The sequence below is a fragment of the Pogonomyrmex barbatus genome, unplaced genomic scaffold, assembly GCF_055798465.1.
Source record: "Pogonomyrmex barbatus isolate J1 unplaced genomic scaffold, ASM5579846v1 scaffold7, whole genome shotgun sequence".
In the NCBI taxonomy this organism is placed as follows: domain Eukaryota; kingdom Metazoa; phylum Arthropoda; class Insecta; order Hymenoptera; family Formicidae; genus Pogonomyrmex; species Pogonomyrmex barbatus.
In genome coordinates, this window is record NW_028297171.1 from 10051615 (window position 1) to 10077890 (window position 26276).

The window sequence follows — 26276 nt, forward strand, 5'->3', positions numbered from 1 at the left end:
AGACGATCCTAAATACAGAAGAACTGACTACGAATATCGCAATTAATCAAAGAGAAAAATCACCAGAATCCCCCTTTTTCGGCCACTAATCGCGTGGCGCAACGGCGATTTGCCGAAAACTGGATCCAACGGACAAGGAACAATCACGTGCGTCACCGAGCCATTCGGCGTGGAGGTGAATCGTCGTCATCGTGCTGGCGCGCTGCGATCGGTGGATGGGCGTCGCGTTTGGAACAACGGAAAGAGGAAGAGGACACTGTGCAAGTAGCGACGACGACGTGTGTCGACGTACGGGACGACGAATGTCGAGGTATCTCAGTCTGCGAAGGAGATGCGCGTCCCAGGGGACCGCGGGGCAATGAGTAACGACGAGTTGGCCGGAACGCGGGTCATGAGTAGCACAAAATGAGAAGGTCTTATAACACTACGGTGGAGGCCCGAACAACGGACTGCCTCGAAGCCACGAGACGTCTGCATAAGTAAGCAACCCCGTTGTAGAGATATGTTATTCCTCCCCCTCTCGTTTTCTTCAAACTTTGCACTGTGGAAGAAAAAAAATGCTTTTAAAATGCCTTTAATGATTTGGAAGAAAACGAAACGCGTGATCTCGAGAAGCGTAAACCTAACCGTCCTTCAACATCGCCATGCTTGTTTCTTTCTCTCATATATCGTTCCTCGATATATCGTGGTTTGCGCAAATTTATGCAACATCCAAAGCGATTGATTTTCATTTCTGGTTTCGATAAAATATTTAAGCCTTTTTATCTTTTTAATATTGTGCATTTGATACTCTGATAGCAGGGTAAAGTTAATAAATAAGAAAGTTACGCAGTCAGGCATATACCTTTGATAATGACCTTCACGCGGTGCAAACGTGTTGATCCACTTTTTAAACGTACATTTAATTTGCAAGGAGCGTGACGGAAATCGTCAAGAAATTGGATGAGCAAAAGAATCGTGCCTTGACGGTAAGCGACATATTTGTCCCATCTGGGGAAATTCAACGTATGAAATTAAAGGATTATTGCGAGAGGCTGATACTGAAAGATCCTGTTGGAAACGTACATAAAATAGAAGAATTACTTTGGAGAAAAGCCTTTTACGATGTTGTATATGCAGCCAAAAAATTACGGAAGGTGATATTTATATTCTATGATATATTGGTTTATAATAATCATAAACATTATATATATTATATATATATATTTTTTTTTTCTATACATAATACTTTCTAATTTAGAGTTCTACAAGTAACTATCAATGTTATAACAATATTTCAGGGTAATATCTGGAATGATTTGGAAAAAATGTTGCTGTCGGTCCATTTGGAAGTGGGTGTGGGATATTATCATCATCTGATACTGAGGCTACAAATGGAATATGATCTAGATCTTGTTGGTGTTGTCGATTTTGCGTTTATTCAGAATGAAAGTATTTCATCATATGTAAGTAAATTATTATGAACCAACTATTATTATATATAAGTTATAGCAATTATTTTTGTCTTGTACATATAAAATGTTGTGATTTACAATAGTAAGAAGAGTCTAAATTTATAACAGGCAAGAATTAAAACCGGGCAATCTAAAACTCATACCAAGGAAGTCAAACAATGCGTCGTGCGCTTGATTCATCGAAGTTTAGTATGTCTTGGAGACCTGAGCAGGTACAAATTAGAAATAAATTCAAACTGGGATCCAATGATAGCAAACAGGTACTATAAGATGGCTATAGCCATTGATCCAAATATTGGTATGCCTCACAATCAGTTAGGTACTATAGCAGGCAATAAAAATTATGGGCTGGATGCAGTCTATCATTACATGAGAAGGTTAGTATTAAACAATTGTGCAATAATGTTAATTCATTTTTTTAATTTATAAATTTATACTTAGTAATTTTATTTTCTTATTACTGTATAAAATCTTTTAATTAATATTATAATTTTAATCACTTTATAGCATTTTGTGTCCTGAACCATTCGAAGGAGCAGAAGGAAATCTAAAGAAAATCGTAATAACTCATTCTACTTATATGGACGAAAGCAATTCTGTCCATCATTGCGTATCGCGATTATTTTCTTTATTACGTTTATGGGATTTTGAAAATCCACATTCTGACAAAATAAATCAAGAATGCCAGGTATGTAATTAATATACAATATGATATTTATTAATTTTTCATAATTTGCAATGGTTAATTTCTCTTTTTAATAGGATCTCTTAACTGATATTGAGAATTGTTTAGCAGCGGAACAAGTCGAGCCAAATAATACAAATTGTCTAGAAAATGTGGATAATATAGAAATATATCTTCAAAATTGTAAAAACAGACCAACGCTTTACTTAACAGACGATATGATATTTAAGATTGTGACAATATGCCTAATGTCAATTTCTAGATTAAAGAACAAAGAATCCAATGAAGTACAGGGTGTTGTTGCTATAACTTTAGCAATACTGTCACAATTGTTAGAATTTATAATAAAGAAATTACAAGAAACGATTATAGATATGGGAATGCCTGATGTAGAAGCAATTGTGCAAGCAAAGGATCAGGAGTCATCTAAATTGGAAAATGGAGGTCATATAGAGGAAAAGGATTCTATTTCGAGCAAAGACAATAATGTACTCAATTTAGATGAGAATAACAAAAAATCATCCGATAATGGAATCGTGAATAAACCAGGTCTCAAAAAGATTCGCGACAAATCGAAAAATCTTCTCAATAAGCTTCGTAGACGAAAAAGGAGAACTAGTTCCGATTCGGATGCGAGCGATATAGATCAGTCAACATTGGCATCATCTAGTGATGAAATCAACTCTGATGTGTCCGAGACTGAGGAGGATGATGCACTGAGTGAAGGAAACGACGCATTATCGGACGATAATACGGAGGACGAGGAATCATCGCCAGAAAATAAAATCGAATCTAGCGAAAACGCAGTGAAAATAACGAAAGAAGAGATGAATGGTCATAGTAGCGATGTCACTGAGAAATCTGAAAATTGTGACAAGGATAATACAGGCCATTTGGTTAACGGTCAACAGCACACCACCGATCAGCAGACGGACTCGAAAACAAGTGATAAGGATTCCATAACGAATTCCAGCAGCGTCGTGACGATGAACACAAATTCAACTAACACTTTGGAGGAGGGTAATGATGGCATGTGTAACGCGGATATCTCTTACATGGCACAATTGAAGAAGCGAAGTTTAAAGCCGGACGACATTTTAAACATGTTGATCGGCAAGGAGATTCTTGTTTCTATCAAAGTATGCTGTGATTGGTTACGAAGTAATCCTGACATCATAAGAATATGCGCCAAGAGTTCACGGACATTACTGAAGCGTGTTACGATTTTACTAAATCTGATTGACGTGGATATCGAAGCTATTGTACAAGGACATGAGGATTCCACAATTTTATCGAGTGTGGAAAGATTAAAAGAATGCGTGAAGATAATACCTCTACCGGAGGATATTGATCTCCGAGGATTGAACTTGCTGGAAAACGCACATAAACCTCTTGATTGGCAAATACTGCGTAAACACAAAATGAACAAGCGGGAAGAAACATTGCTGAGGATATTGAAGTTACTTGAGTTTGGACATCATCTCTGTTCCGTCGAAGATTCAAGAGTACGATACAATCGAATCGAACGATTGTTCGTCGTAACGGACGCGAATCTCTCGAATGCCCCTAAAGTAACAGGTCTGGATGACAAAAACTTTGGGCCGGAGCATTCGAAAGGAAAGCTTATGAGACACATGGGTAGATTGTGGCTAAACGCTGAGGTTCGAGCTCTGGAAAGCCAGTTACGATCTCGATTGATGTCGCCGTATCTCGTCCCCGATCATGAAGCTTTAGCTAAGCATACGCCGGCTCTTAAGCGCTTGGTGTACGCAAAGAAGTTTATAGTAGTGATTCCCGCGGTTGGTAAGTAAAGCTATGTTTGTTGGAAATGTAGAATAAAAAAATTTTAATCTAAACGCTATATCTAAACACACTTGTGTCTTAAGTATACATATGTTTAATGCTATAACTATATTTACAGTCGTTTCTGCTTTGGACGAGGTGAAACGCGTAAGCGCCCAGGCGAGAGAAGCTACACGGTGGTTGGAAATTCAATTGAGGCGCGGCTCAAGATTCCTACGGGCGCAAAGACCTCACGAGCGTTTGGCGTTACCATTAATAAAAGGACCAAGACCAAAGGACAAAGAAGCATGGTTGTTTTTCCAAATAATAGAATGCTGTCACTACCTTACTCAGCAGGCAAAAGTGGGTTTTACCGGTGACGGGGAGGTACCGGTTGTGACCCTTCTGACTGGTTGTAAACCAGACGATAGGAAAGCTCTGACTTTCAGTCCTGATGGATTAGCAAAAAGTGCAGGTAACTATTCTACTTTTTTTTTTCTTCAGCAAAATGTCTAATATTTGCCTAATATATTTATTTTTCTTCTTTTACAGGTGTTAATCTTGAGCATATAGAATCATTTCAAGTAAAATGGAAATCGTCGTTTAAGAGTTACGGTTGAGCAAAATACATCATCCTTGCGTGATTATCTGTCGCTGATCTCATCCGGAGGTATTGCTCATCGTTCGGGTGCTACGTAAGCGGATTCTCAGCCGACCAAAAGACAAGCCACGGCATGAGGGTTGGAAACCCGTGCATACGAAACGGAAAATCGACAGAGTACTCTCGTACTGCCCATAAAAAATGTCATTTTCCACCGCACACAGAAGAACTCTAAGTAATAGAACGACATTTTTTTCTCTTTTTCTAATCATTCGTATTGCCATTTATGTTTAAAAAAGATTGTATTTTTAAGTAAACATTTTTAAATAAGCGGATATGTTTTCTCACCAACATGTTCTCTCACTAGCCCTCTATTACCTGGCGAGATGCGGCTATTTGCAGACGTGAATTAATACGCTGCCGAAGAACAGAAAGCATGATTTAATCGACGATTACAAATTTGAAATAAAAAGATTATCTAAACTCGAGATAACTTTGTAAACGTGAAAAAAAATATGTCTAATCTTACATAAGAATTTTATTGTTTCTATCAAACAAATCGATTATTTCGATCTATATTTTCGTGTTGACCGTGCTTTCGTTAAGTCATCGCGAAGAAAGAAAGCGAATATAGATAAGTGTACGATGGAATTCAAAATAATCTTTAACACTGCATTAAGTAAGAGAAGTAAAAGTAAATAACAAGTAGTACCACAAGCTACACATAACACACACACACACACAAACAAACAAACATATTTTTTTATATGAAGTTCCCCAAAAAAAAAAAACATTTTAAATCAGTTGCTAAAGAAAAGGAAAATAAAAATTTTAGGACCATGACCATTTTGAAGTTAAAAATGAAAAATAGAAAAGAAAGGAAACAACGATTTTCAATTGAAAATAATACGTTTACTGCGATAGTAGGCAAAAAAGAAGATAGCCTTGATGAGCTATCTGTTTCGTCGGGTGGGTAGGAAGAGAGGAGGCGAGGGACGGGGGAAGGAAGAGGAGAACCACGGGCTCTGCGCGCGCGTTTGTGCGATTCGAGTTTAGTGGACACGCGTCCGACGCGCATTACTCCGATTATTCCGGCGGGATCGAGGCGCAATCGAGCAGCGCGCGTGTCGCCGAGGCCAGTACTTTTACGTTGCGGTGGTGGCAGCAGCGCGACATAACCTAGCCGCCCTCGCCGTTAGCTCCGTCATCGTTGCGGTTTACGTGGCCCTTTATCGCGGGTTGGAAGCGCATCGCGGAGCCGATACCGCACGCGGAACGCCGACGGAACTCGCGAATCTCGCGCGCGAGATCACGTTCAACTATCTAACGTGCGTGTTCGTATCGTGATGGCCGAGCGCGAAACGTCGAGCATCGTGCATGTTGGTCACCGTCCGGCCGCGAGGTCCGTCTAGTTCCGCGGGCCCACACGGAATCGTAAGTGAAAAAAATCCGACGTAGTTCCCCGTAGTGTTGCGTCGGGCGCAGCGGACGTTCGGATCGCGAGCGCAAGGGAGTGTCGTCGCCGTCGCCGTGCCGTGCGTGTCGTCGGGTGTGTATTTACACGGTGCGCAATTCCGTGCTCCGTTAGATCGCGCGAGACAGAGAAACGAGGATAGAAAGAGACGTGTCTAGATCGAGCGAGCGAGCGAGCGAGAAAGAAAGAGGGAGAGAGAAACGAGCGAGCGTACCGAACATCGCGCGAGCGTCGAAAGTAACGAGTCATCTACCGATCCAAGATGGCAGAAGGCCAGCAGGAGGGTGGTCCGAAAAAGATCACCGTCAACGTGAAAACCCCGAAAGAGAAGCAGAGCGTGGAGATCGAGGAGAATGCGACGATAAAAGAAGTGAGTAAGCGATGAGACGATAACGAGCTAGATTCTCGGTGTCGTTTGCAATGCTATCGCTACTTTCTTGGCACATCGCCAGGCATCAGCTGTCAAACCGACTTGGGTTAGTTCGGCACATTTCTAATCTCATTTGTTTCCTTTTCCTTTCCTCCTCTCCCGCGCCTAATAGTTTAAGGAAGCGGTCTCCAAGAAGTTCAACGCACAGGCCGATCAGCTGTGCCTGATCTTCGCCGGCAAGATCATGAAGGACCACGAGACCCTCGGTACGCACAACATCAAGGACGGCCTGGCGGTACACCTGGTAATCAAGGCGCCGCGTACCGCCACCACACAGAGTCAGGAATCTAATCAGGCCTCCAGACCACAAGGTATTCCGTCAGATTTAAGATTAATACATTGGGTGCATCGATGAACTTAAATCGCAGTATTGTAAAATATGCAGCATGTTATCTACGAGTTACACAACAATTCGTTTTATCTATGTAAAAACAATTTGCAAATTTAATTTTGAACCTTGTATATTTTCAACACAACATTTTGATAAATTATATTTTTGATAAATTATATCAAATTGAAATTGAATATATCTAGCAGGAATATTTAAGTTTGAAGGATATAAGCGTGTGTATATATATATATATATATATATATCCCATAAGATAATTTATAATAATTATGAATATTTATATTGATAATGGTATTATGTATTGCAGCTGATGTCAACGCCAGTCCATTTGGCCTGGGAAGCTTGGGTGGACTGATGGGATTAGAGTCCCTTGGCTTAGGATCAGCCAACTTTATAGACTTACAACAACGCATGCAACGAGAATTACTCTCAAATCCAGAAACGATGCGTCAAGTGCTCGATAATCCCCTAGTGCAGAGTCTGATGAACGATCCAGAGAATATGCGCAATCTGGTAACCGCCAATCCCCAAATGCAGGAATTGATGCAACGTAATCCGGAAATCAGTCATATGTTGAATAATCCTGAACTTCTACGGTAAGTAACGATTATGTGGTAAGTAACGATTATATGAAGTACAAAAATATACTACAATTTAAACTAGAATCAAAATCTATTTAAAGGCTAATTTGAATACAATAGCCGAGCATATCCGTTTTACCCTCTCGAATATTTAATTTACGAATCTATTTATGTATATTGCGCGGAATTAAAGATTACATTTTGGATTAGAGATTGTCATAAAACAAATATTTTTGTACTTTTTTTTCAGTTGGAACGCGATTTATATTTTTCAACGCTATACATTTCTCGATTCTCAAATATGTTTTCCATTTATATCTTCAAATTAATCACTGTGAAATATTATACAATGTTATTCTTAAAAATTAATTCACAGGCAAACGATGGAGTTAGCACGTAATCCATCGATGCTACAGGAACTGATGCGTTCACACGATCGAGCTTTGTCTAATTTGGAAAGCATACCCGGCGGTTACAGCGCTCTACGTCGCATGTATCGCGACATTCAAGAACCAATGTTAGCAGCAGCGACAAACGGTCGTAATCCCTTCGCTGCTCTTGTGGAGAATAGTTCCAATCAGGATTCACAGAATCCACAGCAGGGTCAGGAGAATAGGGATCCGCTGCCGAATCCATGGAATCAAAGCCAGAACGACAGCGGTACGGGACAACAGGGTCAAGGCAGAGGTTTGCTGGATTCGCCAGGCATGCAGAGTCTTACGGCGCAAATGATGGAAAATCCACAATTGATGCGAAACATGTTGAATGCTCCGTATACGAGATCCATGTTGGAAGCGATGGCAGCCGATCCAGCGATGGCCAGCCGAGTGATCGCGGCGAATCCGTTCCTCCGTGGCAATCCACAGATGCAAGAGCAAATGCGCGCGATGATGCCCGCCTTTATACAACAGATGCAGAATCCGCAAATACAAAGCGTCGTCACCAATCCGGATGCTCTCGCTGCCATCATGCAAATTCAACGAGGTATGGAGCAGCTGCGCACCATCGCTCCCGAACTCGTGGAAAAGTAAGTTTCTTTATTCATATTATATCACTAGTCGTACAGGTCATTGTTGGCGCGTGATTATAAGTGCGTGTGTGTTTCAGTATGGGTCTCACGGTTCCACCTGCAGCCACAACACCGAACACGACCAGCACAAATTCCACTGTACCAACCAGTCAACCATCGGACACAAATCAACAGGACGCATTTTCTCAATTCATGGCACGTATGGTAAGAACAATCAATTTATAATTTAATTTTTTTTTCTTAAAAGATAAATTTAAATAATATTTTTAAAACTGATTTAATTATGTTTTTAAATATGTGATAATGCTCTTTCAAAACAATATTCTTTGAAGGTAAAAAAAAATTGTATGTTATTAGTATTTTAATGTAATAAAGAAACATTCTGCATATCTATTTGATTGTATAATATAATACATTCAGTCTTACACTCTTCATATAATCATTATTTATCTATCAAATCAATTTCTTATATGTGCTAGGTTTCTGCAATGGCATTAAATCAAGGCGTAGAAGTTGATGGTCAACCTGTACCTCCACCAGAAGAACGTTACAGAGCACAATTAGAACAACTTACAGCCATGGGTTTTCTTAATAGAGATGCTAATTTACAAGGTGAGACTACTTTGACAGTTTTTTTTTATTTATAATTATTTTATTAATAAGAGTTGTATAGAAAAAGAATTTTTTCATTAATATGATTATATTTTCAAAATAATTTTAATTATACAAATAGTCATGTCGTGTTATGTTTTTTTTTTTCTTTTCTTTTTTAATTAAATGTTTCGATATTATTTTATAATTTCTGATATATATATCAAAAATTATGAAATAATATTTCATATATTTTAGGCAATCATTATTAAATATGAAAAAATATGATAAGATGTATATATATATATATATATCTATATATATAACTTATACTTTTCATATTTAATAATTGCCTAAAATAATATTCCTTTCTTTTTTTCATTTTTCAGCATTAATCGCCACATTTGGAGATATAAACGCCGCTGTTGAGAGACTACTCTCCAATGGACAAGTGTCTATGAGCTAACCACCAATCCGCAATACTGTTATTCCAATATTACCTTTAATTTTATCCTTATTTACCTCTTGCGTAGATGTACGTGAGAGATATTTGAGGTAACTGGCTGTCAAAAATTATCAACTTATACCCTCTCTCCTTCTATCCTTCGCCCCTTTCTTCTTAGTCTTGACGGAATACACGCTACTCACTCGTTCAATTTGCAGTTTTTCTTATTTAGATTCAGATTCAGATTTATCTGTGTTTTAGGCGATAGATAAAGAAGTGTCGATGGTATGGTCATCACTACTCGTTCCGTGATTATTTCACTTTTCTAAATCTCTGTTCTTGGTTATAATCTATGTATTCTCTTCGATGTGCTCTAAATATAGTCAATTTCCTTTGTTCTAATATTGAAACTGAACATTTTTTCTATTCTAAGATTTCTCCTTAATCATAACTTATATTAATGACACATACATAGAAAGAAAATGCTATGCGTTCCAGCTTTCATTCATTTTCTTAGATTAACTCGTGAGCACGTAAACCAAATCATATTACACAGTGATCTGTGAATAATAGGGAACAGGATAAAGGACAAGAGCAGAGATGGGATTTAATTGTATATTTCGGATCGATTTCGTTATCTATATCCACTATCCACTGTCCCTCTCTTGCCACTCGTTTCTTGATATCGAATCGCCAGACATACGTAAACGAGACATATGACGTTCTCAGGAACTTTGTGCTTGTAATTTTGTATACATGGTATGATGAAATTGTAATTCTTCCAAATAATATCAATAGTTTGAAATTTTTCTGAAAATTTTTGATTAATAATTAAAAAGCAAATAAAAATATATTAAATATAATGTATATTAATATATTAAAGAATTAGAATAATAATGCATAATATATAATACGTTCTTATGAATGATGAAGCATCATGTGTCTTGTTTACGCGGATTTAGCGGCTTACTGCTAAAAAGAAGTAGCAAGAGAGAAATATGCAACAAAATCTCAATTTTATCTATTAACTAAAAGACCTGAGCTTGACACTTCAGGTCTTAGCATCACGTATATAAAGAATTTTGAGTGAAAATATATTCATACAACAAATAAAAGATATAAATCTTAAAAAGCGCACGTATGATTAACGAAGGAACAGACAATCTTTCCCTTCTTTTCCCGATCTCTTGAGCTTTAGATAAATGAATAATATCTAAGATGAAATGATGACTAAAATCCTTTGGAAGAAATCCATAAGGGGAATAAGAAGAGACAGACAACTAACTTAGAATAGAGGGGAAATCTAGACTAGAGAATTTCCTAGAACACAGGAAATCGACTGTAGCTCCGTTGATGTCATTTTCCCATGATAAATTTCTTTACGAAATTCAGATTACGAGTAGATTGTAATGTGATCATATTCACGACAGTTTATTATCGCGTAATATCTTTGTGACGTTTCTTAGAAGCATGAACGGAAACCTGCATGGAAAATATAGATTGCCGCTAATTAACAAGCTCGACTTCATCGATCGATCGAGAGTGTATTCGCAATACAGTCAATCCTTTTGCTTTCAGATATCCTGATACTTGTGTAATCTTATAGCGAAACATATTATTTGTACGTTCTCAATAAAGGAACGACCAAACGTTGGGAATGAATGTAATGCTTCTTGGTGCACGGATTTCGTAATTATTTTATATATACATATATATATATATATGCATATTTTATATGCGTGTATACAAGTGTGTGTATGTGCACACACACACTACACACACACACACACACACACACACACACACACACACACATTGTGAGTGACGAGATCCGCGTTATATTCGAAGAGCACGGTTTGACATCCGTTCTATATACACAACACGGTTTCCCATGTAAGTTTCATAGGTACCGAGCGTAAATAGACGTAACAACGGCTTTCTTTAACTCGCATACCGATGTGCACTCTATCTTTGTTGGTTTAATTTGATCGTAGGGTAAAAACTACTATAATTAAGCGTTATATGTCTTGTAATACAAATTTAGAAATTTGTAGCGTGATAATTTTGAAAGAAGGCGCATACGGCATACAAGTTGTTTATAGAGAAACGAGCGCGATAAGAGGATCGAGCACGAATACATCTCCACATGTAAAAGTTGAGAGAAAACACCTCGTCGGTTAGCCCTAAGATATAAAGTTAAAAAGAAAAAAAAAAAAAAAAAAAAAGAGGATGCATGGTGTAAATTTATCGGAGGAAAACAGTTATATATAAATACATATAATTTTAATATTTTTGATTGATGTACGATTACGATAAATATCCATGCGCATTATACTATCGTTTACGTGTATTCATTATACTTCACTGAAAAACAAGACATGCTGCTGTAAAAAAAAAAAAGGCGACTATATTACAAAATAAAGTTATGGTTGATTCGTATTCATTGAGCCGAAGCGATATTGATGAAACTCCCTGTCGCGATATCGATGAAAAAAAAAAAAAAAAAAAAAAGAAACAGGTTTGATCTTTCTTTTTTCTTTTCTTTTCTTTTTTTTTTCCTAGAAATTTTAACTTTACAAGTTCTAGTTAATTTCATTCGTGTCGTGTTAGACACGAGATCGGTTCTCACGAGTGTTCTCACATCTGCCGACGAGCGTCTCGGAATTCCGTGACCGGGCCGCGATCCGCGCTGGTTCCTTCGGTACGCGGTCGATCCCCGCCATGAAAACGATCGCGCGACCGCGACGAGCCGAGCAGTCAGAGTCAGTACGTGCTGGTCGCTCGGCCGGTTTGGTTCGCGCGTAAAACGTGCAGCGTGACGCGACGCCGGCTACGGGATCGGCAGCTGCCGCCGCTCTCGCGCGCCCGAGTGTCGGTTGACGTTTCGCCCCGTGAGAAACCCGTTGCCGCGAGTCTGCGCGTGTGTGCGGTCGGTATGCGGGCAGCCCCGTTGGCTGGCTGGCTGGTTAGTCGGTTGGCTGGTGGCTGGTTGGCTCGGGCAGCGGGCGTCCTCTCACGTGCGTGCACGCGTGCACGCGCATCATCCCCGTTCGCGCCACTGTGTTTTCGCCACTGTGTGTGTGTGTGTGTGGTGTGTGTGCTTATGCGTGCGTGCGTGCGTGCGTGCGTGCGTGCGTGCGTGCGTGCGTGTGTGGCTTTGAAAATTTGAAAAGCGACGTGCGCGAGTGCAGCGAACAGCCGCGCGGCGCAGGTGCCGCGCGGAAAGAAAAAGGAAGGAACAGGCGAGCGATCGCATAAAGATAAGGATTTTTCTCCCTTTCCACGGTGGAGGATTCACGTGGCGAAGGATCTTCCCTCGTCTCTTCTTCTTCGTCGTCGTCGTCGTCGTCCCAGTCGGAAACGTCGGCGATACAGCCCAGCGGAATGTGGCACGAGGTGAGTTAGCTGCCCGCCCGGTTTCGCTTACCAGGGACGGGACTTCGACAGACGAGCCCTTTCGCCGCTTTTCTCTCTCTCTCTCTCTCTCTCTTTTCTCATTCTTTAATCGCCTCTTCTCGGTCTCCCGCTATCTCTTTCCCGAGACCGCGCACATTTTCGATTCCTTTCGCCAAATTGCCGCGGATAGATGCGGAGAACCTCAGACGCGCGGAAATCTCTCTCTCTCTCTCTCTCTCTCTCTCTCTCTCTCTCTCGTGCGCGCGAACGTTCGCTCGCGCTCGTTCGCTCGTTCTTCGTCCTGCAGCGGGTCCAGAGCTCCTCTCTCGGCGTACCGAAACCGGTATAATTTCGGTGAGCCCAAACTCTCTTCTGTACCATTCCGTATCGTGATGCACGAGAACGAACTCTGTCTAGGTCCGCCGGTGCCCTTCCCCTTTCCCCTCCCCCCCTCGCGATTTGTTACGTATTCGTTAGGTCGAAACGTCATAAACGTCTCCCGCGTCCAGCGAACGTGAGAGATGACGAAAATATTCCGTTAGCGCGCGAACGCTACTGACAGCGTCTTGGCGTATCGGCGCGGCTTTTATGCGGACGGTAGAGCCGGTTTTTGCGTCGATCGATTCTTATTGGGAAATTTATTAACGGAAGTTCCGTTAGTTCGCGCGTTCGATCGAGTGGAAAGACACACGGCGACATTCACGCCGAAATATCGTATCGTTCGGTCACGGCTCGCTCGTCCTCCGTCCGAGACGTCCAAATTCGAGAAATTATAATGCATCTCGATTTCCGACGAGTTCCGGCGCGCTTAACTCTCAAATGAGTCTCTTCGCACGTGTTGTCAGTTGAGAAATAATGCGTTGTTAAGTAATCATAAAATACATATAAGAAAGAGATGCGTCACGTTTTCTCAATGCCGACTTTAATCGCTTAAGATACAAAATACAAGAGCCGCATTCTATCTTTATCAATTAGAAACACAATTGCATCGAAACGCACATCTGTATTTTTTTCAACGTTTGACTTGTGCTCTTAAACTAATGGCCCAGTTTGAAATGTAATTGCAGACATCCTATTTCTGGAGGATGACATTTTTAGATCGCTAAGAATACTTCGAAAATTCACAGATAATCGATATTTACATTACAGATATAATTTATTGTATTATTATTGTATTATTTGTATAATTTTAGCTTATTTTACATCAACGATATATTCAATCACCAAAAACCGGTCACAGTAGTTATAAATAAAAGTTACAGATATCTTTTATATAAATTACAAGAAATTAGACATTATTCAGAGATTGTCGTGACATGTTTGTGATTATATCCAGTATTATTTGACGTAAAGAAATCGATTCATCGTTTGATTCATCGTTTGATCGTGGAACTAGTCGACTGTTATCTCGACTAATGCGACAGCGAGAAAAAGTCACGATTTGCAAACGATTCAAGTCGACAAAGTCACAAGATAGCGCGCTTTTTGCCACGATTCGTAATTTACAAAAAAAGGAAGAAGGAAAAAGGGGTATAATAATGAGGTCACGAACGAGATTAGTCCGTGCCTTACGTCATCGCCATAAGAGGTTTCATGCCGTTTAATATCACACGCCAAACGTTGCTTACACGACCTATTTTTCTCCGATCGAACGAACACGCGCGTGTCTTCGCCACGTGGTCTCTCTCTCTCTCTCTCTCTGTCTTTCTTTTTCCATCGTTTATCATCGCCGTTAGATAAGCAGATCGTTCGTCTATCTCGAAACGTTTAGACGCGCGCTACGATCTTGTAAAATCATCTTTGGACGTGAAAATGAATTTTGTCATCGGCCCGAACGTGCCACGGATTCCTCGAATTCTTATTCGCGTCGGTCCTAAATCGCATCGTCGAGCGCATTGTCAGTCGTGAATCGAGACCCGATGACGAAGATATAACGCAAAGGTTCGCGGCGAACGCACGCCTCAGCTCTGGAATTCAAGGTCGAATTATTAAGAGGTCCGAAGTCACACGTCGGGACGTCGGGTGATTTACGGATTTGTCGCTTACGAAGAACGGTCCGCTCGCGGCAAGTTGGCAAAGTTGGAAAATAGCGAAAGCGGGCTTCTCGGCTGTTACTCCGCGCTCGCTGGAAAGAACGCGCGCGATGTTTAATCGCGATAAGACACAATCTGCGGATCCGCGGCAGGTGTGTTGCACCAACGGCAGGAAGCAAGGTCCCGTTTCAGCCTTCTTATTCTTATACGAAATTATATTAGATTTTATCAAGAGGAAATGCTTCGAAAAGTAGCTTCATTCCGGAGGTAGCTCGTTTTTTTTATAGCTTGTTAGAAAAAAGCTCGTCCGTTACAAAATTGGAAATTCTTTTTGTTTCAAAATTGGATTTCTCTCGAAATTTTCATGTGTATGTGGACGGTGCTCGCAAATTGGATTTCTCGCGTGCGTCAAGATGGTCCTCCCCCCGTAAAAGGTATGGTACACCGTAACACGATATTTTGTCCTAAGCTTATCGATCGATTCGCGAGGATATCCTACGAGGAGGAGGAGGAGGAGGAGAAGGAAGAAGAAGAAGAAGAAGAAGAAGAAGAAGAAGAAGAAGAAAAAGAAGAAGAAGAAGAAGAAGAAGAGGATGTCACCAAGAGGTGTCCTGTTCTCTCTCCGATCCGATTTGTGGACACTCAGCTTTTTTAGCTCTCGGGAATATGAGACACGCGCATTTCGACTTTAATACAGGCGCTCTCTTCTCGTCTCCGTCTCTTTTATCCCGCGGAGAAACGTTAAACCTCTGAGAGTTTCCCCGCAAAGTGGCAGCGTGTGGCATCGTATTCACGCGTTAACCGCAACGACTCCTCGTCTCTTGCCTGGCTGGCGGTATATCGACGGCGGCAGCGATAATTCTATCTTCTCGTGTAAATCACATATTAACACACTTCGCGAGCGGGATCGCGTGCACGCGCGAAAGAAGCAAGAATCGCGCGTAAAGCCGACAATTACGAACAACATTTCGCATTAAGTGCAGATAATTTCAAGTAGATAGAGCTTTGATCAGTTAACGGCGGAGAAGCGGAAAGTCACGAGCAAGAGTTTTACGCATTTCCCTCAAAGATTTAGATGGACAATAAATATCCCTTAAACGTTTTTCCCAATCACGATTCGTTCTCTACGTCTATCTCGTCAGCGCTTTCGTTTATAAGAATTTACCGCGCAGACTTTGTCTCGTTCCGTTTCATTTTTTTTTTCTTCTGTTTTTACACGCGACGCCGGCCGGGGTCTGTTTGTTCGTCGTAACACATTTTAAACGTTGGCGTGAGGCCAAATTGCGCGCGGCTTTAAGCCGCACCATGGAATTATCCTCTCGGCGTGTGCGGTCGCACGGTATGTCGTTTTGCAATTTTCTCCCCTTTCTCACAATTCTTTGCGTTTCTCCCTTACCTTTGCCCGGTCCTGGCCGGCGCTCTCCTCCTCACTCGTACTTTCTCATCTCTCGAAGCAGCCGCATTGTTCGAGAGCGGGATTCACGATCTTCGACGAGGTGGAGATACAGCCGGCTCTACTAATGCCAGCTGGCGCTAATAGCGGTTAATTAAATTGTCCATCACTGTCCGTATTGTAATTAGTAATATTAAACGAATCGATTAAACTGAAGTTGAGGATTGACGAATAATGAGATATCTTGTAGGCGTATTAACTTTTTTTTATAATTTTATCTTATCTTTTTTGTATACGTGCCAGGAGAGGAAGAAAGGAAAATTTTTCTTATTTGTTTTCCATATTAATTAGCAATAGGAAATTCGTTAAAAATCTTTTCATTCTAAACTGCTGTAATTATTTCAAAATTATCGATAACTGCGTTATGGAGATATCGTTTAATTTTTGGAGAAATCATGATTGATGGCGATTAAAAAGACATTTGATGATTTTGAAACCGCTCGCTCGATTTCGTGAGTTCAACCTTCCGAAATTTGGTTGGATAAGCAAAGATAAGGACGGTATACACGCGATGGTTATATACGTAAAAGATACGTAAAAGATACGCTAATTCCCATCTAATGAAGCAGGTAGATGCCCGACGGTTCTTACGTACATCGCTCGTTTCGAGCTACCTTGTGGTGCACCAAATTCCTCAGTGGTTTCCGCCTCGCCTCTCGTGCCGAGGAATGACATGCCGTTCATTCGCGATCCATCGTGTAGTCTATCAGGCCCTGGCCTGCCTACCTGCCTCTCCACCTGTTTTCTCGAGAGAGCAACACGACCCGCCAACAGGTAACAGCGAACCTGGATCGCTCTTCGCTACACGCGATTCCGCGAAACATCGGCGGATAGAGCAAAACCGTCACGGACACCGTCGTCGGTCAGCGTCGAGGGAAAAAAAAATGGAAGGAAGGAAGAAAGACAGAAGAAGAGGAGCCGAGGATCTCGTCAACGCGGAGTGACTCTCTGTAAATGATTGAGAGCGTCCGTCGAGCGTTTCTTGTGTACCATAATGCAAGCAAGAGTGATCGCGGCCATCATCAGAGAGGGGCAGAGAGAGAGAGAGAGAGAGAGAGGGGGGGAGGGGCTGGGAGGGGAGGGGGAAGGGCGAGGAAGAAAGAGAAAGAGAGAAGCCAGCCGTAGACGAGAAAGACAGAGAAAGTCAGGCAGGCAGAAAGACGACACGATATCGGAACGAAGCGAGGAGAGAGAAACGGAGAGGGGACCGTTGCGAGGCTCTAGCTGTGTCCATTCAGCAGGCACCTGCCACGTTAAATTCAGTGGGCCCGGGCGCGTATATGTAGGGCCCGCGTTCTCAGATCGGCCCGTGACGAAGAGAGCGAGAAGTACGAGCGCGGCAGGACGGAAGAGTAAAGAATATATATATATATATATATATATATATATTATATATATATATATATATATATATACGGTAGGTAAAGGAGCGAGGGAAGGAAACGGACGCACCAAAAGGGAAGAGCTCGGACCCACGGTCGTGGCGGAGAAGGAAAGAGGAAGAGAGGCCCATCTCGGTATATAGATACATCTCTCTTACATCACTACGCTCTCACGTCGTTTCCCCCTAATCATCGCGGCGGAAGAAAAAAGAGGAGATATCACACCGATAGCTTAACCCTCCCTAACCGTTGCAGCCCCCATCTCTTTCGCTCGTTCGCCTGTCCCATTATAGGGCCCCGTTGCGCTCGTTACTCGAACATCCTCTTTCTCTGGCCGGCGGTTTCTTATATCTCTCGCCCTTTTCTTGCGCTCCCCTCTCCCCCCCCCTCCCCTTCCAATTTATCTCTTTCTTCCCTTTCTCTTTTCGTCCTTTTCGTCCTTTTGCATTCGCCGCATCGGTTCCTTCGCACAGCCGCCCTTCCTCTTCTTCTAGCATCCCTTCGTCCCTTTCCGTCGAAGTTATAGGCATGCGAGCCAACTGTACCTTGCAACTGTTATCTAGGCAACGACCTTGCCTTCTTCTCTCTCTCTCTCTCTCTCTCTCTCTCTCCCCCCCCCCTTCTTTTTCTCTTCTCTTTCTTGCCCTCTCATCGCCACGTCGAGGTCTGACTTCACGACCGGGCCCCGGTGTACGCACGTACATTGGCGCGAGGCGCAAGTTCATCGGTCCGCGGTCGGAAAACCATTGACCTTGCCATGAATCTAGCTGGCAATTGGATAATTTGCCAGCTCCGTTCTATTACTCCGATTGCCATTTACGATCGTTCGTTACGTGAAAATAAAAACGCTTAAGATATTACTCCATTACCGCAGCGTCGATTCACTCGTGATGCTGCACGGCGATGTTGAACGAGCGTTTATAATGGCGAGTCGAAACGTGTTTGTTTTTTGCGACTTGGATACAAATTGGAAGACATCGAAACCGATACGATCGCGCAGTTCTGATTTTTCTTGAAAATTAAACGATCTCGAAAAACATCTCGAGCGACATTTTTTTCAACTTTGTCGAGCCATTTTGAGCTCTGCGTTTGGCTCCTCGAGAAAAGGATCGTCTTCGTAACGCTCACGATAATTCCAACAGATTCGGGCAATCTACCCTTAAAGGACAACGAAAATAAATTTCGGCAACGACGGCGCGTTACGAGCGTATTTATGGTGCCCCCTCGCGCGTCGGTAACTTAAGCCAAACTCGGCCCATACAAGATACATGGTCATTAGGTGTTCTCAAAGGAACCTGTCTGTAAAGGCCAGATTCCATCGGTTCTCCAATCAGAAATATTAGACGTCACCTCGTGTGGATCGCGTTATAGCTCTATAGCGACTTCCGGGAATCGCACCGTTGTGCGCTAACAGATCATTAACGCGACTTTGCGAGTCTCACATTTGCGGGATTATACCAGACGGCACGTGAATATATTTCATATTTTTACAAAAAGAGAGAGGTAAGAAACAGAGTTTGTACACACTTGCCATTGATTCTAAAGAAAGGCTCGTTAACCGCACTGAGAGTAGATGAAATAATTTAATAATTTGCATGGATCGAATCGAGAAAGCAACGTTATGAGTAATATACTTGACGACGTGATTGAACGCGCAAATAGCTCAATTCGAAGAGAGATATTGAAATGATCACTGCGAGCACTGAACAAATCGCAGTGCGTTAAGACGGCATCACGGTTCAAATTGTACAATAAGCGGGGATACGCGCGGGATTCACTTGCTTTGAGCGATCTATTTATCTCGTAAATATCGATCGCCGGACGATCGCGATACGGCCGGGAGAGCCGACAGGAAATAAAAAGGAGAAAGACGAAGCCGCGACCGCGCATGGACGACGACGACGAGGTCGTGAAATTGGATAAGAACGGTGCGCATAGGCCTTCGCTCCGTAGCCGGGGAAACCTCACACATGTAATCCCATGTAATTTCGCTGGCCGCGCCGTAACAACGCCGAAACAATACCTCGCGAAGTCGGCAAATGGAACGTGGAAAAAACATACGAAATTTTAGTACAATATGAACCGTTTATCCTGTCTCTCTTTCTCCAGGAAACATTGTTTTGCAAATATATATATTCTTTTGTACACAGTAGCATTTTTAATTACTAGTTTCTCACAAAACTGTAAGAAATAACAAGTAAAGAAAATCGATGAAGTTATAAATGTTCTGAAACTAAAATGAAGAAAAGTTTTATTAAAAGTTGATCAGTCAGACTCCTGAAATATTCACTTCTTTAGAACGGAAATGTTGATTGTTGATTTTTTAATTTTTTCTTCTAAGCCTTTACTGAAATAAATTCTTTAAAATGGAATGTGTGATGAAGGTTTGATATAGGATTACTCCCGGGGTTGACTCGATGTCGAGAGTTAAAAAGTGTTTGTAATCGATGCAGGATAAAATGAATTTGTAAAGTAATCGATGCGACGCGGTATAAAACGAACATCGTCCATCCTGCTTAGAGATTCTCACTAGGCGAGCGAAACGATGGGAATGACGATAATGATGTCAACGGCACCGTACCGATAATATCATGGTTGTTGCCGCTAATAAGCGACTTCCTCAAACTACGCTTCTCTGTTTCTATGCAAATCACGCAGCCGCAAATAAACGCGCGAGTCAGAGAACTTAAATACATCCCGTATTAGTCTAGCGATCTGCGCAACTGGAGTCCGTACGTCGTTTTTCACTTTATGAATAACGAATAACGAATAATGTCTTTGCCGATTATCTCGAGGTGCCCGCCGATTAATACTTCGACGACGAATAAGTAATCATTTCACTGAGCAAATGGGCGCGTGACAACCATTGAAACTCTAGATGGATAGACAATGATGGATAGACTTTCTCTTCGCGAGGAAGATAAAAAAGTATCTAAAAGAATTATCAGAAATCTTTTTGTACCAAGAGAGAGCTAGGAAATGAACGAACTTAGATGTTTAAAAGTAGCAGTGTGTAAAAAAATTTTGGTTCGTATTTTAATGAAATTTAGCAGAAGAGAGAGGATCTAACATCGATCCTGAAATGTCAAAAATGTTTTCTACGATTCTCCAACAATTCTGCAGAATCTCATCCTTTATTCTGTCAAAACTCGAACACTACGAGCACTTCTCGTCAGTCGCGTTTTACCGGAATCCTGTTTCATCACGCGCGCAGATATCGATACGGCGATGCGCTTTCCGCCGCGAACGGCAGGCTGGACGTCCGGAATGCGAGCGGAACCCGTTTCTATGAGTTAAGCCTGACTATTGACAAGACGGAGAGAGAGACGGAAAGAGAGAAGGAGGGGGGGAGAGAGAGAGACGTGCCCGCGGTCCACGATAGCCGATCTTGCGGTTCTGGATCGTAGCACGCGATCCGATGTATCCGATGTGCGGCGGCAAAGGGTGAGAGAGAAAAAGGGGGAGAGAGAGGAGGAATTTGCGGGATCGAATCATGTTACGAAGATTGCATGAGTTAAGCCTTCGATAAGGACTCAGGGTACCATGACGACGAGTTGCACGTAGAATCACATTTAACGTGTAATTGGCTCACGGATGACGAATAATGCTAATTTTGATGAAATGCATTTCTTTTACGAATTAGAATCGCGCGCGCGATTAGTCTTCTCTTGGATTCTCGAAAGAGAACGTTGGAAGAGAACGAAATGACCGATTGTCGTATACTTGAATTAGAACAAAATAAGATTCTAGTTAGATCATCCAGAAATAAAACAGCGAAAGTATGACAAAAATTAATTTTATATAATAATTTTGTTTCAATAAACGATTTACAAAAAGTCTGAGACATTGAAGGAACATTTTATTTCTGCATGCTTCAAGTTGCGACGATGTATTCTGGACTTCGTTTACTTAAATTCTTTAGCAGTGACCTGGAAATTTGTGTTTGAGCGCATTCTGGCTCGAGTTCGTTCTACGAGGAAATTTTAATTATACAGCCTCGTAAAATAAGACAATGCGAAATAAATATGTAGCTTCCAGCGGTTTTCACAATCGAGTTAGCGCGCGATTGTAAGTTTCTCGATTGGTCAATCGCGTCGATTTTTCGGCGCAAATGACCGAAACGCGACGCAGATTTACTATCGCGAAGGAGAAGAAGAAGAAGAAGAAGAAGCGGAAATGACATAATAGTATCACGAAAAGATGCAATAGATAGACAGATCGATCGTGTTTCCTTCGGGTTTTTATTTAAAAAATTATATTATAAATAATCGTTGTCTTGTTTTCGATATGTTTTGGAATTCTTCATTTTGGAGAAACATGATGAAAAATACGAAAATATTTTTTATACGAGTAAAATGGTAACAGAAGACATCGTAAGCATGTTTTTTATATGACATGTAGGCGTTGCGGCGCCACTACAATCGAGTTCATCGATCCGGTATGACAGTTTCTTCGTGGTTCACAGTAATGGCATGTTCAATAAAGTATATACACCGTCTATTTAATCATTGTGTCGCATGAAATGAATTGACGTGACACTGGAATCATTTTTTTCCATATTATTACTCTCTTTTTTTTTCATCGTGAATATCTAATATGAATACCTACAGAAAAGAAGTATTATTGTTAATACGAAATGTGTCGATTAAATTTCAAATTAAAATTGCTACGATATAAGACAAAATAAAATCTTGAATTTCGTCTAAATTAAAATTATTTACGGAGCTTCGTCGAGAATTATTTATTATATTTATCGCAACGCCTTCGGTCAGTCGCGTTCGATAGTTCAAACATTATTTTCCCACGGTGACAGTTTAATTAAGAAAATTATCTCTCAAAATTCACATAGAGGGAATTGCTAATTGCAATTACGCTCTAGATGACTAGATGCATTCCGTTAGGTAAGCCGAGAGACGAGCTCGCGTGACCCGCTCGTGCCGAGTGAGAGGAAATGTATGTGAACAACGAGTCCTTCTCCCGTCCCTCCACCACGGGAGGCCGCTGTATGCGGTCGTAGAAAGTGATAATAACGCGAGCAACACTGTAAATGTGAAGTATCGACGCGATTGTATCCGCGCAAAACATCAGGCACTGTTTAAGTTCCAGGCCAGGTCGGTTTTCCCTCGCGATTCCCCTTATCTCGCGGCGCGATTGCGGGCAATTTGTCTTCGGATTATTCGCGTCGCGATCAGATATACGACTCTCCGCATGCCACTTGGTAACGCGACTTTTCCGCCATACCCGCGCCGCCGCTAAAGGTCATCGTCTGCCCGTTAAGTGTTACGCGCACCACCACGCGATCCTTCTAATTACGCCGCTGCATCCTCGGGGCTTCTAATCCTCGGACGGAGTGGACTGTTCGCGGCACTCAACACGTTCGAGGAAATGTGCAAAATTTCACGTTCACAAATATCTCCTTCAAAGATAGACATTCGAGGGATTGTTTAACTGTCATTGCAAAGAAATAGGAGTAACATTTACTTAGAATCGTAAAGAAATAAAGTTGGAATTCCAAAACGAGCGTTAAGTGCCGGGAAGCTTTTACGCTTTGATCGAGAGACGTTGGCAAAAAACCGCGGTGATAATTTCGATTCCAGAACCTCTTCATGTTACATTCTGTGTTAGTAGAGACGATCGCGCTTTAAAGCGCTCCATCACGATGCGACCAGCCAACGGTCCGTTAAAACGAAGCGATTCTGCTCGTCGTTTGTATTTGAGAGACGTATTTTATATTTGTATTTTACCTATTTTACCGCTCGCTTTCGTGAGTCATACGTCAGTCCTTTTCCCGCAATTTTCATTTTAATGCTTTTGATTTTAATGCTTGGTTTCAGCTGAATGGTCACGTTTTTTTTTTTTTTCTCCAAGTTACGTGAAATTCTTGAAATTCCGTTCCGCTCGAGACGGAGAATTCGTCACATAGCATTTCGGCTTGCGCAAAATTCAGAGATACAAGAAAGAAAGAGAGGAGAGAGAGAGAGAGAGAGAGAGAGAGAGAGAGAGAGAGAGATCTGCGTTTTCCGCGCGCCGGGTAGATTATACCCCATATCTATCCTTCTTTTTACAGTCGGACTATTCCGACCGACAGCGGAGAGTGAACAGTCAGTCCATTAATTATTTTCTCCGACCTGTTCCAGGGGCACCGCCGGCACCATCTCGGAAGCCATGCCGGCTGACGAGCTCACGCATATCCGATGAGAAGACGGTGATAGAAAACCGAGCTTGCAGCCGCCTTAACGCACGCACGACCGCGTCATCGACATTGTCGATAAAGAAAGAGAAACAGAGAGGGAGAGGGAAAGAAAGAGAGAGAGAGAGAGAGAGAGAGAAAGAGAGAGAGGCCCCTCGCGGACCGACCCGATCATGCCCTTAGCGAACCCGTTCCGCTGCCCGTTGTCGTCGCATAGTTTCACGCTGTGAATGCCCGATATAAGTAAGAGTCGCCGCCGCCGTCTGGTGGATGCCGTCGCCATGGTGGAGCAACTGGTGTGCAGCAACTCGCTGAGCCCGGGAACGTAGCGTCCAACCGAGCCTTGGTTCACACATACCCCCCCCCCCTCCTTCTAGCTGTAAGGTATCAATTGCGGCAAAAACGAACGACAGGTATCTCCGGCCTGTAAGCCGTTCGCGGCGAATGACGTGCCTTCACGTATCTAGGATTAGGAAGGCACGAGGAATTTAGGAAGCGATTTATTTTGCTACTGAAAGTTTTGAGAGTGACAGAGATGAGATTAACTTGACGTTCGAAATTGACACGCTTCGCGGCGGTCTTGGTGTGACTTGGAAGTTCAAAGAGAAATTTAATCATCGTGCGAAACATTCACGCAGCGTGACAAGGAGAAACGTGACATTCTTTAACACAGAGAATCTAGATTGAATAGAATTGAAGTTAACGTGTGTTGCGTGTTGGTGTGACTTGAAAGCTTGACAAATAGTTCGTTTCGTCGTGAGGCACTCTCAGCGTGACGGAGAAAGAAGCGACGTCCTCCAACATGACGAATCTAGTCTGAGGAAGGTCGTAGTTTAACGTTTTACGTGTTATGACACGGTGGATTCGGTGCAACTCGATATCTTCTTCCGTCACGAGGTCGCCATGTAAGGATTACCGCATCAGGAGGAAAGAGAAGAGGCCTCATTCTTCGCGTGACACCAGCGTGTCGAGTAATGCTGAAGCACATCCTGACGGGGCAGCCGTCGTCAACGGGCTCCAGACATCACCATAATGATTATCAGACGAGCTCGGGCTCGTTGCACGGCGGACATCATCATCACTTACACAACAATTCGCTGCACCAGGATCAGCAGCAGCAGCAGCAACAACCGCAGTCACAACAGCAGCAACAGCAGCAACATCCTCATCATCACTACACCGGAAGCACCGGGACGCGCAGCGGTATCACTGGTCATCGCGGCGGTAACAACGGCGGAGTCGACGTCTATGATTCCGTGGTGCAGAGACCGACGGCGACGACGGTGTCGAACGCGCACCAATCGGCGACGACCCCATCGTCGACGCATCGCCATCCGCTGAACCATTCACAATTGAGCGTCAACAATCTGTCGCAACGACTGAATCATTCACACGCGCTCAACGTGTCGACTCTGTCGACTTCCAAGCACTCGGTCAACAGCGTTAGTCCGGTCAACGGCAACAACGGTGGCAGTAACAACAATAATAACAATCACAACGTCTCGGCAAGTCAATTGGGTCACACCGTGATCTCGCAGACGAGCCTTTCGCATCAGGACAGGCCAAAGGCGAACGGCGGCTTTGACATTTCCAGGCTGTCGCGACTGCCAAGTCAGACCACGCCATCACCCGCGCCTGCCGTGTCTGCGCTTCCCGTCGTGGCCAGCCAAATGACCGGTGCGCCGACGGTAATACCCCTAAACGCTTCTTGGTCCTCATCCTTATCCAGAAATCTTCATCGAAGCGACGAGGCTGGCGTGAAGGAGATGCTGACGAGTCTCGGACTGTTGTGTCTAGTGTCCCTACTTCTAGCTTTGCTCTCGGTCATCTTCCTATTGAAGATCTCGCCTCTTACGGTCACGTCCAACAGCCTCATCAGCCCGGAAGAATTTGTGATCGTTTACGAGGTCACCCTAGCGTTATGCGCCCTCGCCCTGTCTCTCAATCTTTGTTGCCTGCTGGTCTGCGCCATACAGTTCCTCTTCGCGGTGAAGCTCGTTAAGACATCGTACCAGGGTCACCGGTAAGTTCCATCTTGTTTCCTCTTGGAAAAACTGCTAAAATTAATATTAGAATTTTTATTCTCTCTATTACTCCGTTATTATTCTAATCCCATGTTTTGACATCTCGATATCTCGTTATCGTGCAATAAAGAAGTTCTTAAAACTCGGAAAGGTTTTTGGCTGTTGGGGGGGGAGGGGGGTTTATCGTGGCACCAGCAATCTGATGACTAATGAACAACATGAAAAGGACCGATACGAGGCCGATGTGTGCCAGCCTTGACACGTTGGAATCCAGTTCAATTATTTTTAAGTACTAATGAGAGCCGCGCGATTCCGCACGGGCAAACCGAGATCCGCAATTAATTAACGTGGTAAGAAGGCGATATTCTCCGCGCGT

General features: G+C 42.6%; 3 protein-coding genes and 1 long non-coding RNA gene across 4 annotated transcripts in view; 3 read left to right on the top strand and 1 right to left on the bottom strand.

The window, feature by feature from the left end:
- The first annotated feature begins 200 nt into the window (after nucleotides 1-200).
- Smg5 (Smg5 nonsense mediated mRNA decay factor) lies at nucleotides 201-4857 on the top strand. The gene is made up of 8 exons (XM_011647635.3): nucleotides 201-479; nucleotides 914-1136; nucleotides 1281-1445; nucleotides 1563-1831; nucleotides 1962-2142; nucleotides 2217-3942; nucleotides 4061-4396; nucleotides 4474-4857. Exons 1-8 carry the CDS (start codon nucleotides 406-408, stop codon nucleotides 4539-4541), a joined length of 3042 nt encoding a protein of 1013 aa, XP_011645937.2. The 5' UTR covers nucleotides 201-405; the 3' UTR covers nucleotides 4542-4857.
- LOC148934990 (uncharacterized) lies at nucleotides 4440-5261 on the bottom strand. Its single transcript, XR_016140812.1, has 2 exons — nucleotides 5052-5261; nucleotides 4440-4939 (listed from the first exon to the last, which is right to left on the bottom strand). It is a non-coding gene; the product is annotated as an uncharacterized LOC148934990 (long non-coding RNA).
- A 431-nt stretch (nucleotides 5262-5692) lies between these two features.
- Ubqn (ubiquilin) lies at nucleotides 5693-11861 on the top strand. Its single transcript, XM_011647633.3, has 7 exons — nucleotides 5693-6366; nucleotides 6539-6737; nucleotides 7083-7371; nucleotides 7733-8383; nucleotides 8464-8590; nucleotides 8866-8998; nucleotides 9367-11861. The coding sequence occupies exons 1-7, from the start codon at nucleotides 6259-6261 to the stop codon at nucleotides 9441-9443; spliced, it is 1584 nt and encodes a 527-aa protein (XP_011645935.1). The 5' UTR covers nucleotides 5693-6258; the 3' UTR covers nucleotides 9444-11861.
- Nucleotides 11862-12006: 145 nt separating this feature from the next.
- The window catches only part of LOC105432751 (uncharacterized), a 28538-nt gene continuing 14268 nt past the window's right edge, over nucleotides 12007-26276 (top strand). The window contains 2 exon segments of the mRNA XM_089083310.1: nucleotides 12007-12818; nucleotides 23824-25899. Of these exon segments, the coding sequence (XP_088939436.1) occupies nucleotides 24851-25899 (1049 nt within the window). The 5' untranslated portion in view covers nucleotides 12007-12818; nucleotides 23824-24850.